Raw genomic sequence first — 20,030 nt, 5'->3', positions numbered from 1 at the left:
GTTAGTGGAACTTGTCTTCAGTGACTTGAATGTTTTTAGAGTTTGTTGGGTGGCTGACCATAGGAAACTAGGAAATTAGGGTTAAAGATATGATGTGTCACAATCACTATAACCAAGTTCCTGCCTAATTTTTCTCCCTGGTGACTCATATAAGAGTCAACCATGTGAGACTGAAGGCCCAGGGAGGTCTGTGAATGTTGTGGCTTTCATCCAAATGGACGACTCTCCCCAGTGGGAGCCAGGTGGCCTTAGCGTATTTAAGTGCTACCAGCCATTCTAGTAAATAGAGTTCAAACATCATCCACTTGAAGAATATGGGGCAACTCATTTTAAATTCAGGAAAAATTCTGCGCCAGAAAGCATAGGTTTGAAAAAATTCTTTAGAACTGCTAAAGTTTACTTGACCATCAGTGTCAGGAGCTCACCATGAAGGCCCTAATCATCTCTGCCTAACCATGCAATGAATCCACTACAAACAGCTGGTTCAATAACGCCATCTTAAATTTTTTAGGTCAACAACTACCCACCTCTCCCCCTTAAAAAATCTGGTCTAAGCCCTCCCTGGTGGTGCAGCGGGTTAAAGCACAGCACTAAGAAGTTAAAGCCACTTCCTCATGAGTTCGATTCCCGCCTGCCCCAGAGGTGACCACATGGCGTGGCAGACCTTTCCTGACCCGCCCGCTGCTCCCCTCAGCAGTGTATTTGGTCAATCTGCCTGTTCCGCTCCCCGCTCTGTCTCTGGTGAATCCTCTCACCCTCCGCATCTCTGGCCTGTACCCCAGTTCTGTATGCACAAATAAATAAATCTTGAAAAAAAAAATTAAAAAAAAAATCTGGTCTGCTTCTGTTTGTATTGTTTTTGAATAATTCCAGGGTCCAAAATGACGTGATTTAGTAAAACAAAAGCTAAGGTTATTTATTATGAATATATATGGAGATACATATACTTGAGAGAAGGAGAACTCTAAATTTCATCAATGAGTTTACCTAATCAACTTTGTGTAGGATTTTGACATAAGGACATACATTTATAAAATTTCCTTTAAAAATAATCTCAACTTTATTTGAAAATAAGGTGCCTCTATGACATAATGGGCAGCACACTGGACTTCTAATTCAAATTTATTTAAAAATTACTAGCCACACCAGAGAAATAGAACATAATGGCACAATCTTAGTCAGTATTGTTAGCATTTTTTGGTTAAAAAGCTATTAACTTGTTCTAATCAATGGTGGTAGAAATCAGAATAGTGTACCCCTTAGGAAGGCAGTGACTGGGTTGGGCACAACAGAGCCTTTAGGTCTTAGTGGGGAGTTTGCATCAGTGTGATATATGTTTGTGTGCTGAGCTCAGCACTTATGGTTGTATGAACTCCTATCTTCTCAATAAATAAGGCTAAAAGATCATTGCTTTTAAGGGAGTCCTTGAAAATACTTTACTTTTAATGTTTTTCTTTTTGTGATAAATGTATGACCATTACACAAAAAGTTGGAAAATACAAACAAGCATCAAAAAATTAAAGTAGGCCCTCCCTGGTGGTGCAACGGGTTAAAGTACTGCACTAAGAAGCTTAAGCCACTTCTACATGAGTTCGATCCCTTCTGCCCCGGAGAAGAACCACATGGTGTGGCAGACCTCTCCTGACCCGCCCGCTGCTCCCCTCAGCAGTGTACTTCGTAGATCTGCCTGTTCTGCTCCCCACTCTGACCCTGGTGAATCCTCTCACCCTCCACATCTCTGGCCTGTACCCCAGTTCCGTATGAATAAATAAATCTTTTTTTTTTAAAGATTTATTTATTTATTTATTTATACAGAACTGGGGTATAGGCCAGAGATGCGGAGGGTGAGAGGATTCACCAGAGACAGAGTGGGGAGCAGAACAGACAGATCGAGGAAGTACACTGCTGAGGGGAGCAGCGGGCGGGTCAGGAGAGGTCTGCCACGCCATGTGGATCTCCTCCAGGGCAGGCGGGAATCGAACTCATGCGGAAGTGGGTTTAGATTCTCAGTGCTGTGCTTTTAACCCGCTGCGCCACCAGGGAGGGCCCGAATAAATAAATCTTTAAAAAAAAATAATTTACAATCAATCCACGGGGAGGATTACAATGAATGTTGCTTGAATCCTGCATTAGCTCAGCTTCTATTCTTTGGCTATGAGGACAGAGGTCACTGGCAAGGTTTTTGTCAACACCATCGACTTCTGCTCTGGAAGCTGCAGTCATGTGAAACCAGCCCTGCCAGACTACTCCCTCCCAAAAGGCTTCACAGTCAGTTGCTGGTTACTACCTTGTCATCTGCCTCCCATGGCAGGTCTGTGCTGTTCACACTGGAATTCTCAAAAATGATTTGCACAACTGGCAAACCAAAGAATCCAAAATTGATGCCAGGAAGAACACTCAGTCACTTCCGGCTTTCATCCCACAGAGTCTCAAACTCATGTCAACATCTAGTGAAATAGATTGACATGCTTTAGTAAGCTGAGCTGACACCGGGTAGAGTCACAATCTTGTGATATAACAGCACTCTTTCTTGAATACTGCAAATGAATAATCAACTTCTTTGGCTGAAGGCAGAGGTTGGCCCTGATTCACAGAATTTTGGCTAGGTAAGTTCTGGATTTAATGATAGGGCTGTGGATGGCTCAGATAGGGAACATTCATCCACCACTTACCAGGCACAGAGCCAATTACCCTACAAACTTTCATTCCCCTCACTCCTCCTGGTAACCTTACAAAGACAGTGCTGTAGTCACCTCCAGCAGGCAGAGGGCACAACAAGTCTCTATCCCAGGAAGTAGACGATTAAGAGTTACAATTGTTCATGGGCCCAGAGAACCCAGGATACCTCTCGTTATAGGCCAAAAATAGTTTCTGGTGTGGCAGGGCACAAACGGCATGTGAACAGGTGAGCGCTGAGGACAGTCTGGGAATAAATGGATTGGGTAATAAAAGAGGTGATGACCCACTTTCATTTTCCTACCTCTCTTAACAGATTTTTTTTTTCCAAATCCCAAATTTGGGGAAGAAATTAGCCTGAACCCTATGTTTCCATCCTGTGACAATTCACTTTTAATCTTTCACTTCACAAATTGTATGAACACAAAGGCCATATAGGCTTTCCTCAGAAGAGCTGGAATGCCTCTGTAAATGTTAGCTGGTGGAGTGTGTCATCCATCTCCCTTATGACAAGGAAGCTGAGTCAGAGAGAGGAAGTATGACTGGGGTTTGGTTCAAAGTAAACCACTGTGCTTTATTTCATCTGAAAAGCACAGCCGTGCAATAGGCCACATCTGCTATTCAAAGTCAAAGGAAAAGAGGGAAGAAATATTCCAAAAATACATATTGGTATCACAGCTAAAGCCACCCTCTGGCTAATGTGTGAAGAAGGCAAGGCTAACCAGTCCCTTTTATTCTAATGCTTCCATTCACCAGTCTTGTCCTCACTCTCACACCAAATTATGTCTGGTCTTAGAAAATGTGTCCTCTTGAGTCTTGGTTTTCTCATTATCGCCATCATCACCCTCTGCCCAGCCCTACAAAAGGTGACAGGACAAGCTGGCCTTTGTTATGATCTCCTAAGTCCTTGTTGTTGGACACCAGCCTGACCTCTTGCCACCGGCCATATCTCTAACCAATCAGACTTTTTTCCTGGGGACTAACTGCTGCGATTATTTAGTCTCAGAACTGGGCCTCCGTATTCTTGGATGGAACTGTCATCTGCCTGGCTTTGTATTCCACTCAGTGCCACAGACCTTTCTACAGGCCACCTCACTCAACTTGCTCTCAGGGGCCCATCAGCCCATGGTCTGAACTCAAAGGGCCGAGAGCAAGGGCTTTGTCATGGGAGCCCATTTCATTCTTGCTGTTGGTAATTTCTGCTTTATCTCTTTTCATTCTTTGTCAGTCACACTGGATTTATCTATCTTATTGATTTTTTTAAAGAATCAGATTTATGTTTCATTGATTTATTTCTATTGATGTTCTCTTTTTCATTTTACTGATTTCTGCTTTTATTGGTGATATTTCTTTCCAGCTACTTATTTTTGGTTTATTTTGTTCTTTTATAGTATCATTAGATACACACTTAGATTGATTAGAAAAATTTCTTTTCTAATGTAAGCAGGTGAAGCTATAAATCTCCCTTCTGGCACCATTCTAGCTGAGTCCCACATATTTTTGTAGGTTGTCATTTCATTTTTATTCAATCCTATGTATTTCTTAAATTTCTTTTGAAACTTTTCTTTTGTCCCTTGGGTGATCTGGAGGTAAACTGTTTAATTCCATGTGTTTGGAGACTTTTCAGTTGTCTTTCCTTGCTTATTTCTAAGGTGATTCCTTAATGATTAGGGAACACATCTTATGTAATTTTAGTTCCTTTAGGTTTGGGAAGATATGTTTTATGGTCTAAAATGTTTATCTTGGCTAGTATTCCATAGGCACTCGATAAGAACTGATGTTATGCTGTGTTTTCATGGAGCATTCTGCATACAGTTAGAGCCTATGGGTTCATCATGTTGTTCATTTTTGTGTATCATTGCTGGTTTCCTGCATAGGTGCCTATAAATTGCTCAGAGTGGGTTGTTGAGGCTTTCGTCCATAACTGTGAATATATACAAGTATTTCTGCACTTATTTTTATTCTAAGACAAGTTTATATTGTGCGTGTACCTTGTTGCATCTTGTTCGTCTCATCCAACAGTACCTTGTGAAAGCCTCTTCCAGTCAGCAGTAACAGGATTCTAATTTACTGTTTCAAATGGTTGCACATTATTGCATGCTGTGAATGCACCAGAATTTGTTCTACTGTTACAGGACAGGGAGAAAGGGACAAAACTGAACCCCCAAACCTGCCTGCTCTAAATAGGTTCTGCCATCCACCACATCAAGACAAAACATATAAGACCTTTAATGGAAAGAAACTATAATTCAATCAGTGTGCAACACAGAAAAGACAAAGAATATAGTTTCTAAATCAGACACCCAAAGTTACCCACCAGAGTTTTACTCATGGGTAAAACTCTACCCAAAAGGGGTTGGCCTAAAGCAAGGCCTGAAAGCCCGCCACAAGTCTAAAGCATCTTCTATTAGGGACCCATAGAAAAGGTTAAGAAATGACCAGACAAGTCTGAGAGGAAAAGAGCAAAATGAAAATCAAGATAAACGCTGCCATAGTCAACCTCCACATGGGTCTCTCACCTACATCTGTTTCAACCAGTACAGAACCAAGAAGTGCAGTTTCTTCATATGTCTCTGCTCCATGTACCTCCCTCAAGTCTCCTGGCTCTCCATCCTGCTTCCTTTCTCTTCAGTCTCCTCTCCAAATTCTTCTCCTTCCTGCTCAATTCCACCCTCTTTTGGGTTGGGCAGGGAACCCTTTTCCTAGGGACCACCCTGTTACACTATCAGTGCATTGTGGGACATTTGCTATGTTTGACACCTAATTTCCAAGGACAATTCCACTTCATTCTCAATTTTAGTCCTGAGTTTTGATGACAGAGACTATGTGATGACTTTAACTGAGTGGCTTATTGTAGGTAGTAGTGGGCAGCAGAGGTGAATCTACACTGAACCTTTGATAAAAGGAAATGTGAGTTTAGAAATCTATAACTCTGCTTGTAGATTAATGAATAAGCCACATGTAAGCCCTGCCATCCTTTACTAGGAAGTAAGGTAGCTGTGTCACAGAAAAGATGAAATTATCCTCAGTCATGTAGCAATAGGGGCTAAGGTCTTGATAATATTTAGGAGAGGAACAAAACTCTGAAAATAGAATAAACCCAAACCCCAACTAGACTAATTCCACCAAAATTTGTATATGAACAGTGTTTTAAAAGTTATTTACAACTAGGAAGTAAACAGATAAGAGGATCTAAGTTAAAGTGAGATAAGACTGCTGACATGGATACACATTTAGCTTGTAGAGGGGAAACTTGAGATGCGGGTAACACCTTAAGGACTGTTGCCTAGGGGGTTGGGTAGTTCTGCAGGATGCGAGGATAAAGGTCAGTAGACAGAGGGAATCATCCAGAGCAACCACTCAGGGACCAGCAATAGGCTGGTCCACCACTAAATTGGGAGCCCCAGCCTTTAAGGACACAGCTAGCCAGATTTCCTGAGGGCCTAGCCTTCGGCAAGAGAGCACTGAGTGCCTTCCAGCTCCACAAGGCTTCAGTCCATGTTACAAAGGACAGTTCACCCCTCTGCTTCTCTCTAACTGCAACCAGGCTACAGCAGTTATGCCCTAAGCGGTCGGCAAATGCTGTGCCCACTTTCACCCCCAAAGTTTTCCTCTTTCTGATGCTCCTGCTTGAACAGCCACCTCTCTCCAACCTTCAGGGTCTGAACAGCCTTTCCATCCAGAAAAAACCCACCCTTCTGGTGACCTCTACTGGACAACTCTAGCCTACTGGCTTCTTAGTAGCTCATGGAAAGTGAGTTTTTTTCTTTAAAATGGAGAAACTTTTCCTGCCCAACTGGATCATCACTTCCTTTTGGAAATTCACTCTACCTCTCCTTTTACCATCTACAATCTTCCCACAGGACAAAGCAAGCAATTGAGTCTTTATACTGTTGACCCATTCCCTCCTCTTTTTCATGAATCTGGATGTTTTCATTAGAGCTGGGGGCACATGGGAATGGTCCAGAATTTAGCTTTCCATTTGGAAATGTGCTGGTAAAATTTGGCTAGATAAATAGCAAAGACATACAAAAGAGAACTTTTAATTACAGAGATGAGACATGTATTTTAAGAAGAAAAATAACTGACCACATTAACAGAAAATGATGACAAATATATTTATCTCACTATGTGCTGTTTAAAAAAAAAAACACTTTTAAATAATTCATTTGCCATTTCAGATATTTTTAGTTTTGAAGAAGAGCAAAAGTATAGAAAAAATATCATAACTTATGAAAGTGTATAAAATAACAAATGTCCTCCACAATAGTAAAAACACAGGAGGACTCACTTTATAGTCAATGATGAAAAATTAACCTTTCCCAAGAAAATTTATCATCATATTCCAGGTGGCAACCAATGCAACAAAAAGAGAAAAGAATTAATATCAGCTAAAATTTATTACACATGCAGGCAAAAGTATTTGCCCAATTAGAAAGATGCGAGAAATTGGAAGCTACCCACATGTCTAACAACAGGGAACTGTTTGAATAAATGTTAGTCTGCCCATAAATTTGAGTATTAAGCAAATGCCCAAAAGAATGAAACAGCATTATAAGTACTATTATTGAAAGATTTCTGTTGGGAGTGACCAAATGTGGAGATTTACTGAGGGAATGGATAAGGGCAATAATAAATCAGGCTTTGCATCCAAGAGTGATAAGGTGGTAATAAATTGGGCCTTGCATCTAATTAATGGGTCCTTGCGTTGGGATGGGACTAGATAAAGGTGATAACAAACTGGGCCTTACATCAAGGACAGAGCGATGAATCACCCCTTTGAAATCTGAATTTAGGACCTATATAAGAGACCCTTCCCCCTTATTGAGTTGGCATTAGCTGCGGACCCCACTCTAGGGGCTCCATCTCAGCTGCTGTCCTGGAGCAATAAACTCTGCTTGCTCAGCCTTTCTGCCTCCTGCCTTCCTTTCTTGCGGCCAGTCACAGAAGTTGGGACAAAACAATTTCCAGGACCCATTAAGTGAAAAGTGCAGGTCATGGAACAATGCCTATAGAATGCTTTATTTTGTGTAATAAAAGGGAAAAAAATGAAAAAAAAGAAAAGGTCTGTATGCAGAGTTCTGAAATATGAGCAGTTGATGAGATTATCTCAGAGAGAAAGAAAACTGGAAGTACTGGGAAGGGGGTGAGGGAAACATTCTCTTTTCTCTCCAAATACCAGTTTTGTTTGAAATATTTCATTGAGACTTTAATCATCTATTTTTTTTAAAGATTCATTTATTTATGCATACAGAACTGGGGTACAGGCCAGAGGTGCAGGGATGGTGAGAGGTTCACCAGAGACAGTGGGGAGCAGAACAGGCTGAGTGATGAAGTACACTGCTGAGGGGAGCAGTGGGCGGGTCAGGAGAGGTCTGCACCATGTGGACCACCTCCGGGGCAGGGATAGAACTCATGCTGAAGTGGCTTCAGCTTGTTAGTGCTGTGCTTTAACCCACTGCGCCACCAGGGAGGGCCTTTATCACCTATTTTTATCAAATTTAAATAGAAGAGTCTTTCCCAAAGCACCCATCTGGCAAGACCATTTACTTTAATGCAATAGTATGAAAGAAATGGAGAGGCATGAATCAAGACAGAAGAAAAGGAAAAGAAGGAAGATTTGAAAGCCACTGAGCAGAAGTCAGTTTAGTGACTGAACAACCATGATGGATTTAAGAAACAGAAGAATTCAAAGATGGCTGTGAGGTCACGAATTTGGAGAAGTGGGTGATTGGTGACAGCATGAACTAGCAAACAGACAGTGCTTGGGAACGGCCATGAATCCAGTCTGAGACATGCTCACGTAGGCCTGTGAGGCAGTGGGTGGGCCTGTTGCATGTCAGTTACTGACACAGATCTGGGCTCCATGCACGCTGTGGTCTTCAGCCCATGAAGCTGGTCTAAGCTGTGTCACAGTCATGCTGTGTAAGTGTCTTCTCTTTCATTCCTGCCTTTCTCATCAGTTCTCCACACAGTGATAGGAAATCTCCAGAAATTGTTCGTGCGTCCCACTGCACTTGCCTGGCCTCCTCTCTCCCTGGATCCAGCCCCTGTCGCTGACCCCTGTCTTCATATACTCCAGTCACACTGGATACTGTTTCCTCCACTCTTAGATTGCCCCCACACCCACACACTCACAGGTCTGCAAACATAGACCTGATGCCCCCAGGCAATTCGTACTCATCATTTCAGGGCACCATTCCACACATCTCCTTAGAGGCTTCACCTTTGATTTTCACATAACTGCCACCAATCTGTGCTCCCATATTTCCCTCTCCTAGTCCCCCATTAACACCAAAGAACAGAGAGCGTGTCTATTCACTTCACCTCTTTATCCCCAATTCCTAGCATGGGCTACCCCAGAATGAGATCTCAATTAATAATAGTTGGGTGAAACAGTTGAGTAGCATATTTAGTGGAACAATAAATTCATGATGGCTGAGCGGACAGGTGGGCATTCCCCCCAGCAATCCAGAAGCAGAAAAAAGAAAGAGGACTGCACAGATGTTGCAGAGGAAGGCCCCCAAGAGCTGCCAGGAGTCTTGGAGAGGCTGGAGGAGGAGGTGAGTGAAAAGGGAATGGTTTTAACCTTGTAATTAGGGGGTCACTGAGGAAACTCTTCCAGACATTGTCCATGGATGAGAGAAACCAACTGCCATATACTGACATAACTGAAAGAGAGAAAGTGAAATGAGGGGAGGCTGCTTTAGGCTGGAAGAGACCTGATGAGGGTCTCTCCCACTGAACATGAATTGTATTTTAAATTATATTTTTATTAAATTTATTTACTTTTTTATGCATGCAAGAACTGGGGTACTGGTCAGAAGTGCAAGGGGTGAGAGGATTCACCAGAGACAGAGTGGGGAGAAGAAAAGGCAGATAGACTGAAATACACTGGTGAGGGGAGCAGCTGGTGAGACAGGAGAGGTCTGCTGTGCCATGCGGGTCACTTCTCTGGCCGGGATTGAACTCATGCTGCAGGGACTGCAGACAGCTCATAGCATTTTACCCCATTGCGCCATCAGGGAGGACCCTAAGGTATATTTTTAAAAGGTAATAAATACTTAACACTCTCTGATCATTATGTAGCTTGTACTCTGGTCTATTTTGAGTTAGGACTCAGCAAAGCCTGTCACTGTTCAGCCTTCCCACCTCTAGACAGCCCCAGGCCAGTAGTTATTATACCACAAAAATAGCAAAAACTACAAATCATAATTGATTTGTTCAGAGAGCCAAGCATTCACCATTTATCCACACACCCCTGCCCAGGGCCCTCGTCCACATTGGCAAACAGCAGGAGTGAGATTGGGGGCCATGCAACGCCCCCTCCTTGCCACTGCTTGTTGCATTCTTCCACGTGAGCTAGTAAGCTGCTCCGCAGACAGAGTTACTATCTCTTACAGAAGCTGCTACTTCCAGGGGTGAAAATCACAGCTCTGGTCTTTAGCTAGTGCAGCCATTCAAGCCTCACAAATAATCATCCTTAAAAAAGCACAATCTCTGGTGTCAGCCTGAGGTTGAGCCTGGAGTGTCCTGAGCCCTGAGGCACGCAGAGTGTGGGGGGACTCCGAAGGTTACAGCCAAGTGTGAAGACCAAGACCAACACTTGTGCACCGTGCCCCAGTCTCCTGCAGTCCTGCGGCCACACAGAGCAGAGGGCGGAGACTTCCCAAGACCATGTGCACCGAGAGGCGTCCTCCAGCAGAGCCGTTTGCCCACTGACACCCCTTCTTGCGGGCACAGCCTGGCTCCCTGACATGCCTGCCCTCTCATTCTCTAAGGCCACGTGACTGCCAGAGGCTGGGCCGCAGTGCATTTGCTTGCCTACACTTTGTGCTTTCATCTGTTCTAGGCCAAAACATAGGAGCACATATCAAAATGCCTTTTTAAAATCCATGACAGTATAATTGTTTCTGCCTGTTATTATCATTATTTGCAAATTAGAAAAAATAATCTGTTGACATTTAAGGCAGGGAGGGCAATGCCTAAAGAAAATTAAGCAGCCAACTCTAACCAGGCCCCTCGAAAACATTTGCCAGAGCTGATAAAGCCCAGATACAGGCCAGAAATTCCCAGAGAAGAGAGGCAGCCCCCACCCCAACCTCCAGGCAGGATTGATAAAGTCTAAGGATACTAAGAAGCACCTAGAGCAGGGCAATTCCTCAAAATTGGCCAGTTTCTGGATATTAGGGCAGTCCCCCTAAACAGGACAATCCCCCCAAAATAAAATGCTCTCCCTCCTCCAAGGCAAGGGCAGAGCTGTCTGACACATGTCCTGCCCTGGTACCTCAGGCCACACGCTCTGCCCTGTTCCCAACTGCTGCCCCACACAGCAGGGCGGGGGTGGGGGGTGACTTAGAAGCTGCTGCCTGGACAGATAAACCCACACTCTGGGAGCACCCACACAGTGCACCCCAGGGAAGGACCAAGTGAGCAGTCCCTGAACTCCATGAAGAACTGGAACCCCACACATTACTTGCAGCTGTTCAAACCAGCACTCTCCCACCCAGGGGCCTCTCCCTGGGTCTTCTTTTGTTCTGTCCCTAAAAAAACTGGGCTTTTGCTTTTGCTAAAGACATGGCTGTAAATTCTCCTGTCACCATAATCAAGGACCAAGGAACTCCTAAAGCCAGAAACCCCAAAACCTGACTACATTTCCATTTTCATGACATGCCTTGATTCAGAAACATCTCTTTTTCCTCCTGGGGACCTCAGCTCCTGTTGAGATTCTGCAACACAGACATGCTAAATGGCTAAGTTTCCTGTCCGTAAGTCTTGGATGAGACATCAGGTGTGATAGCCACACTCCTGTTTCACAGCTCTCCTCGTGAGCTGGGGTCATCAATTACATAATGTCTGCTTCATCTCCCAGGCTCCTGGTTCACCATCTGCCTAAAGAAAACCCTCAAAAATGTTTGAGGTGCCTTTAAATGTGTCTCTACTTTTTGCCCACAAAGCAATAAGGAAATCTGTGACTCTTCCAGGCCAGTTGTTTTGGCCTTTCTTATTCTTCATATCCATCCCTGTAGGGAATCAGAATCTCCATAAGTGTTTTTGGATCAGCTAGCAGTCAAGTCTAGATAAGACTTCAAAAGTTTGTACATATAATTTATATGTCAACTTAACTGAATTGCAGGGTGCCCAGACATGTATTCAAATATGATTCTGGGTGTTTGGGGGAGGATATTTGAATAAATTTAACTTTTTTTTAAAGATTTACTTATTTATGCATACAGAACTGGGGTTCAGGCCAGAGGTGCAGGGGCAGTGAGAGATTCACCAGAGAGAATCTCTGAGAGAGAGTGGAGAGCAGAACAGACAAACTGATGAAGTACACTGCTGAGGGGAGCAGCAGGCGAGATAGGAGAAGTCTGCTGCGCCATGTGGTCACCTCTGGGGCTGGGGATCGAACACACACTGAGGTGGCTGCGGCTCGCTTGCACTGCTGCATCCAATCCACTGCACTACCAGGGATGGCCAAATTTAACTTTTAAATTGATAAAATGAGTAAAGCAGAGTGCCCTCCCCAATGTGGGTGGGCCTTGTCTAATCAGTTGAAGGCCTGAATAGAAAAAAATACTGACTTTCCTCCCTATGTAAGAGGGAATTGTTCCTGCCTGTGACCTTTGAACTTTCACACTTAAACACTTGCTCTCCTGAGTCCCAAACCTGCTGCTTCATCTTCCAGACCCCAGGACTTTGCAGTCCCATTATCATATAAGCCAATTTCTTATAACGAATCTCCTTCTGAATATCTGCACCTCCTGTTGACACTTTTTATGGACACCCTAGACTAATACTAACGCTCTCAGGGCAGTTTGGAAGAGCACCCTTTTCTAAAAGGGCTGTCTGCTTGCTAGTGTTGGCCCCACTGGGCTGGGAGACAAGGTGGTCCAGCAGAGGCTGAGCAGGCCTGACACAGGGCTGGTGGAAGTTATCCTGTCTCTGAAGGAGAGACCACAGAGGCTGTCCCGCTGAGCACGAGGCTGTCGGCACCAGCCTGTCAAGCACAGGGACATTGGTGTACACTGGATACTCACTGTGCTATCATATGTGCAGCTGCTGTTAAGTCAATCCTGCAGGTTATTTGTCAAAACCTTGAATTTTGTCCAAGCGTTGAGGAGGGAAGCCAACCGTGATGATTTGGGAAGGCAGGTGGGCAGAGGTACCCATGCCATGAGCTGACCCTATGGAAGTCAGCTGCTGGTCGTGGAGCGCCTATGGCTCATTAGACCATTCTCTCCGTTTTTGGTATTGATGTTTTGTATGTTGTATGCATATTTTCAAACATTGTTTAAATAATGCTTACAATTTTTAAAGAGAGGCTTTACAAAGAAATCAAAGGACCTCTCCATACTCATAGAACTGCAAGCAAGAGCAGGTTCATGGTTGGTGTGAGATGGGAATGCTTCTGTGTGGGGTCCCAGAGCCTGACAAGTGGGCCCTGCCTCCCATCCTGACCCTCTCAGGTGACCCATCTCATAGAAATAATTCTATGTTCAGAGACAAACATCTGTTCGCCTACTTCAGGGTCAGGGGTGAGCAGGACACCTGCTGGCCAGGCTCTTCTCTGGCTGGGCAACTTGGGAAATCGGGTCCAGGACAAGGCCAGAGAGAAAGGCAGCTAGAGGGGCATGCCAAGTCCAGGAAGTGAAGAGCTCTGTGGGACCCTACATAGTGTGACCCCAAGACCCAGCTGGAACAAAACTGCTTGCATACACTATGTCAACCTCCAGGAGGGGTGATGTGTCATTGACAAAAGCAGACTGTTTCAGACAAAGAATGTCCCAAATTATCATGCCTTCACCTACTCATGTCAAGGGTTAACAGCATTACGTCACTTCCTCATTGAGAGGAACCACAAGGTGCCCCAATAATCAGCTGCTTTTGCTGAAAACCAGGTTAGAGGATAGTTCTTTGTCAACAGCACCCAAAACAAGCTGTGATTTTCCAATTTTGTTAAACATATTTCTCTTTGAGCAGGTTCCATTAGATATGTGAAATATTTGCAAAGCAAAAGGCAGTAGTATTTAGTAGTCTCTGAAGATCCCTTTTAGGCTGTGAACAATTACATTGAAAGAAATTTGTTTAAATGAAGTTTGTCAGAAGAATCTCAGCAGAGAATACTGTTGGTGTGAGGTTGGGTGAAGGCCAAGTCCCACCAAGGGTTCAGACAAGTTCAAATTCTCAAACTTCAGAATAAAATTTCTGCTTCTTTTCCTGCCCATGCAATAGGCAGAGAAGCTCCTCTGAGCAGTTTTCATGTGAAAGATCAACCACATCTCAGGGAACACCACAGGGTGGATTCACAGTCAAAGGCGAGCATTGTCACAATGAGCTCTTTGACATAGCTTTCCCATAAAGCCTTGGGCTAACGAGGTGACAAGGTGACCTAGCTCCTTCCCTCAGCTTTCCCTCTGGCTACTAGGTATATCTATAGCTCCCCACAGCAACCAAAATCATGGCTAGAAAACCAAATCTCTGCTGGAAGACGGTGGATCTTGCCAGGCCAGCTACGCAGAGCATGATAAGTCTGAGCTCAGAATCCAAGGGCCCAAGGAATGTGCTAGCTGCTACCATCCACCCTGTAAGAGCAGAGGCCCATCCCAGCTAGAAGATACTAGAAGATGCCAACTCTCCATGAAGATCAGCAGCTGGCCTCTCCTTCTTGGTGAGCTGGGGGTGTCTGCAACACCTTCTCACTGACTCCCCAAGAAGATGATCAGCACAGCATTGCCCGTGACTAAGAACTTGCTCGTGGTCCGGGATCTTGCTGTAAATGGGTGGTTCTCACAGCTCCCACTCTCCCCAAGTTTTAATTAGTGTCATTTTGGTTATCTATACGCATGGCTGGTTATTTATACTCATTTATACTCTGGAATTCTGAAATGACTCCTGAGGGAAAAGTCAGCAATCCTAGTGCTGGGATAGCAAATAAAACACACCAGCAGTGGTCACGCTAGTGGTGGGAGGGGAAAGGAAATCATGTGAGCAGACTTGGTTGCCTTTGTACCTCAGTGGAAAATAAGTAATTCTGAACTTGCCAGGCCAAAAACAACTTGTAAGGTTTGTTATGCAGTGGCACACAGACTCCTGTCAATGTCCAACTTGTCAGGTTACACGTATGCACACTTCTCGTTCACTCCACAGGCTGTTTCTAGTTTGGATGCCTCCCTCCATAAAGACATTTTATCTACCTCATCTTGTAGATTTTGGTGTGTTAAAATTCAAATTTTTTTTTCTTGTCTTCAACCCAGGAAATTTGCACAACTGATCACTTCTCTCCACTACATCTGAAGCCATCTAATTTCTTTATTAAATAATTCCATTTAACTTCACTTGTTCTTGGTTGTTTTCACTTATAATGCTGAATCCTCACTGTGCCCTTTTAGGTCCAGCAGCGGGGGTCAGCACACCGCTATGCTGCAGTGCTGTGTCCTAGAGATCCTCTGCAATTGTATGAGGTCTGGGAAAAGATCTCTGTATCCTATCACGGTACCTCCCTCCACTGCCCAGACCAGCGCAAGAGCCAGCCCAGCACCGCCTGCCCTCTACTTCCTGCAATAGTATCACAGTCATGGAAAGGTCTAGAAGGGTGTGCTGGCCTCCAGAGCCCCACATCCTAAAGTGACCAAGTGGCACTGGATTCCACCCACTGTGCCCTGCCTCACCAGACCATGCCCCTGCTCAGAGGGACCATGCCATCCAGGGGCCGGGGGCTCCCCACTCCACCATTGTGGGGCTTGCAAATTTGCTACCAAGATATCATTACTACAGTCCTCAATATATGATCCAATTCTAAGATGAAGCCCAGTGGGAAATTGAGGAGCAAGCTACTAATTCTTCATATGATCAGTCTCATCAATAGCCCATTTTCAGAATTATTTTTCCTTAAGCATGAATATAGAAGAAATGAAGGTGATGATCATTAGTTTTGAATATGACATTCGGTGTTTTTTCTTTTTTTAATCCTACCACCTTTGATGTCAATGAATTGCACATCATAAATATTATGTATGCCCATCTATGAATTGTTCAATGTATATGTGCACATAATGAACATAATGAATTTTCTTTTTTGTCTTAATTTTTGACATTTAATAAAAGAAAGAAGTAACCTCTGCTCAAGTCATCACAAGTTGTCTGTGTGGTGTGTGCCTGTGTAGTGTGTGCATACAGTGTGTGATGTGGATGTGGTATATGTAATATGTGGATTTGTGTGTGGTGTGTATTGTATGTGGTATATGTAGTTTGTGTGGTATGACATGTATAGTATATTGTGTATACGGTTTGTAGGGTGTGTATGTACACACATACATTGAATACATCTGTTTGTGTGAAGCAAAAAGACACATTTTCCATATCAAATTGATAGTTGTTTTTAACCTCAAACGAATTTCTTAAACTGTTTGCAAACTATTTAAAGAATATTTAATTCTAAGTTACCCATATTGTGAGATTTCTTTCAACAAAACAACTTTTTAATCCTGCTCCACATCATGGAACAATTTTTTAATCTAGAATTAAAACAACAGTCAGTCAACCCCAACATAATAGTATGTGTTGGCTATACTTGAAGTAAGTCTGCCAAGAACTATCTAATGTGACCTAAATCCATAGTCATCAATGGAATATAGTGCTAAGAAAAAGACGATTTAGGTATTTTTGTAGACATTGAGAGAAGTGGGGAGAAACACCAATTAAAAATAAAGTTCAGAGTACATGCAGTTTATAAAGATCACTTATAAAAAGCAATAGAAACTTTATAAATAAGATAAATAATTCACACCACCATAAATATGATCTGATTCACAAATTAGAGAAATAAAGTAATTTTTAGAGAGGTCTGATAAAAACAAGATTTCATTCCAAAAAGCAAACCAAAAAGCATATGAGAAATAACTTAGTAGTGCCCTGATGGTGAGAATGTCCTGTGCCTTAGGAAAGGCACAGCCGCCCTTGCACAGCGTGGAGGCTGAGATAAGCCCACCAGGTGGGCGGCTCTCGCTTCATCAAGTGCCATGCTGAGGAATGAGCCACCTATACAGCTGCTTTCACTGGGACCCTGATTCTGGCCAAGGGGACTTGCATATGCTTGTGTGAGCCTGTGGTCTGACAAGCTGAGAGGAAGGGCTATTCTCTGGGGTACCTAGGGGCTCCCGGCTAACCCACGTCACCTCCAGTCAGGAGATCAGGGGCAAACTCAAGGCCATGTTTGTCTCCCCACGATTTTTCCACTGAGCCACTGACTTTGCTTGAGAGCTGTCCCAACAGTTCACATCTGTCTTTCCTTCCTGAAGTCTCTGCGCTCTGCCTCTGGGCGAAGCATGAGGGTTTTGCCTTTTGACACCACTAAGGACCAGCAGCGGCACCCACAGGCACTCAAGTTTCTGTCGGGACCTATCAGCTTGGGCAGAAGCTGAAGCTGCACAGAAGCATTATCAAGGTCTGTGTTTTTATTGGTCTTTGGGGTCCAAATTTAGAACCCTTTTTAATGGCATTGTAGTGAAAATATTCATTGTCCTTTGCTGTTGGGCCCTTCTTTTCTGTCTACTAAGGGAAGGTTTTCTAGTTCTTTCCCTTTTATGTGGCCAAAAGAAAAAAATAAGGGGCAGACATATTTATGGGGTACCCACAAGACCAGCAGACACAAATCTAGTCTTGGGGGTGCAAATTCAGGGGGCCCTGTCTGCATAAGTGTATGCTGGCATTAACAGCAGACTCAGTAATGGCACACAGGGCTAATTAATCATGCTCTGAGCTCTGAATTCTGGTGTTGCTCAGAACTTTTCCCATTTGTAAATTTTATATGCTTCATTAATTAATCTTACAACCTGCTGTGCACGGAGTCTGATGTTTCCTAGATTATCCAAACCCACCAGACTTCTGATTTTCAGTTTTAACTTCCATGGAAGTAAATTACGTTAAAATATTTTTGAATAAATCTTGTGAATAATATCCTAATATTATCTGTAAGTAGGCATTTCAATGAGGGGGAAAATCTATAATTAACAGCACATGGATTTTTCAGATAACTGAAAAATGTTTGGAGGTTGTCCTAAATGTAGAAATAAATTTAAATTAAAGGGAATAATAAGTTCTTTCTCAGCTGCTAGGTTTTCACATTTTTATGCAATCAGATGATAAAGAATGACATACAGTCAGATTATAAAGATTGCCCCTTTCTAGCCACCAGAAATCTTTAAAAGCACAATACCAGTAAAACTCTTCATAAATGAATAAATAATAATAAATAAAGTCAAGTTTGTAAGATTTCAAGAAAATGAGCCCATGGTTCCCAACTCAGCCTAGGCAAGGCAGAAATGCGCAACAACAAAGGGTCACGAGAGTGTATTAGCATCAAACGCGTGCTTGAGACATAGCTTAGCCTCTGCTTGTCTTTGCTCTGTGATTTCAAACTTGTCAAGGGAAGCAGGAACAACGCCTGAGCCTACCTTCGCATGACTCCACTATTCAGAGCCGAGTATAGACTGGGAACACCAAGCATGAATCAGTCATGCTATGCAACCCATTAGCTAAAGCACAACGCAGAGACACCAGACCTAGAAGGCTCTGGGCAGACCCCATGATCCGCTGAGGATGTCACAGACCCTAAGCCAACGAGACGCCCATGCACAGCAGCTTCCTTTAAGCACAATCTTTAGACCTGAATGTCTGCCTTCATTATGCAGAAAGCAAGAGAAAGCCTTAAGAAAGCAAATGATTCTTTTAAGGAAAACTTTAAAGGTGTAAGTTTGAGAATTCTCCCTCCATATAAAAATTACTGTCTGTGTTTCACATAACAAGTATAAAAAGCTTCATCCAAGCTATTTTTCTATTTTAAACATAGGCTTTTCCCCCTATGGAAACAGCAATTATACTAACACACTAGAAGTAACATACTCTGTTTTAACCTCAAACTTGTCAGGGTTTCTTGTTTCGTTTGGGGTTGGGCTCCTGGTTATATAACTTAAAGAAGGATTGCAAGAAGAATATTCATTTTCTTTTATAATAAACTCAACCAGATGTGAATATTTTTGCTGACCTATGTTCCTTTTGGTAAAACATATTAATTTTCAGAAACCAAGATGAAAATGAAAAGGCAGCCTCAAAGGGAAAAGAGAGCCCATTTTTAACACTGACAGTCATGTTACTTCATAAGTACTTTACATGTAAGGATAATCACAAAGTTCATTGTTTCCTTGAATATTTTGGTTCCAAAATTATCAGGATACAAACTTGTACCTGAGAATGTGGCCTGCAGAATTTTTAAACTGGGGCTGTTGCTTGAATGAAGATTCCCATGGCTTTTCAATGATACTGCGAATGCCCTGGGAATAGATCTGTGCCTAGTTTCTGTTCAAAGCCCGGACTGGAGTGACAGCACTGAAATATGCACCACTGACCCCTACATCTTGGCCCAGGAGTTGTCTGGCCAGCCATGGGGCACTGTGTGGCTGGTGGTTACCCAACATTCAGGACACACCATGTGACAGTTCAATTGAACAGTGCTGCGTATTAATCTTTTAAATATCATTAAATACTTGCACAAGGGAGGAATTTCACGGACGTGTCAGACATGATGTTGTCATTCTTGATGTTGGAGGAAAAACAATCTCCAGCCTGTGGTTGGAGGTGCATCTTCAGCCCCCACTAGCCTAACTCAAATGAAGGTACCTTGGAAAAACAGTTCCAAATTCTGCTTCACCTGCTGTAAACCCAGTTAGGCACAGACACCAAAGCAACCCTTGCCAGGTGAGAAAGTCCAGCCCATGCTAGAGCCAGACAGCATCTGGCCTGCCATCCAGGGGCTGGAAGTTCCTTGTGGGAAATGAAGGCGCTCACCCTGCAGCCCCAGCACATTCAACCAAAGTAGTGACACCGCAAGCAATTCTCCTTTCAGGGGATGCCCTGTGTTTGAAGAGTGTTCCGCCCCCTGGGTGGGCCTAATTCACAGCTACCAGCCAGGGGGCCCATGCAGAATGGGGCACTTGGCAGGACTCAGAGGGAATAGAGGCGGCACAGACATGCCATGATTGTGGAGGCTGGGCTAAAGCAGGGTAGAGTGAGGGCATGGATGGCAAGCACCCTCCTAATGGATGGGAACCAACAGCCAGGTTGGTCGTGCCCTGTCACCGCTGCCAGGATAGCTGGCCGCTCCCGACTTCCAGGATACCGCTGCGGATGCTCCCTGCCTGGCTTCCCCACCCAGAGGCCCACGCCCGCACCCACCTTAACGACGTAGGTGACTCCAGCGCCCAGCACCTGCTCATTGGAGTGGGGGGCGCGTGGCGGCGGCTCGTCGCCGAGGCGGCCCTTCCTAGCCGCGCGCATGGCAGGGGCGCGGGGGCCGG

General features: G+C 43.9%; 1 protein-coding gene across 1 annotated transcript in view; it reads right to left on the bottom strand.

Moving 5' to 3' along the window:
* The window catches only part of SHC3 (SHC (Src homology 2 domain containing) transforming protein 3), a 105,705-nt gene extending 85,681 nt beyond the window's left edge, over positions 1 to 20,024 (bottom strand). Inside the window, exon 1 of the mRNA XM_004685037.2 lies at positions 19,909 to 20,024. Within this exon, the coding sequence (XP_004685094.1) occupies positions 19,909 to 20,010 (102 nt within the window). The 5' untranslated portion in view covers positions 20,011 to 20,024. The remainder of the gene's footprint in view (positions 1 to 19,908) is intronic.
* Between the last annotated feature and the right edge of the window lie 6 nt (positions 20,025 to 20,030).

Source organism: Condylura cristata, unplaced genomic scaffold (genome assembly GCF_000260355.1).
Source record: "Condylura cristata isolate star-nosed mole 26May11 unplaced genomic scaffold, ConCri1.0 scaffold00017, whole genome shotgun sequence".
NCBI lineage: Eukaryota > Metazoa > Chordata > Mammalia > Eulipotyphla > Talpidae > Condylura > Condylura cristata.
Note: the sequence above shows the minus strand (reverse complement) of the source record. Positions and strands in the feature narration are given on the sequence as shown.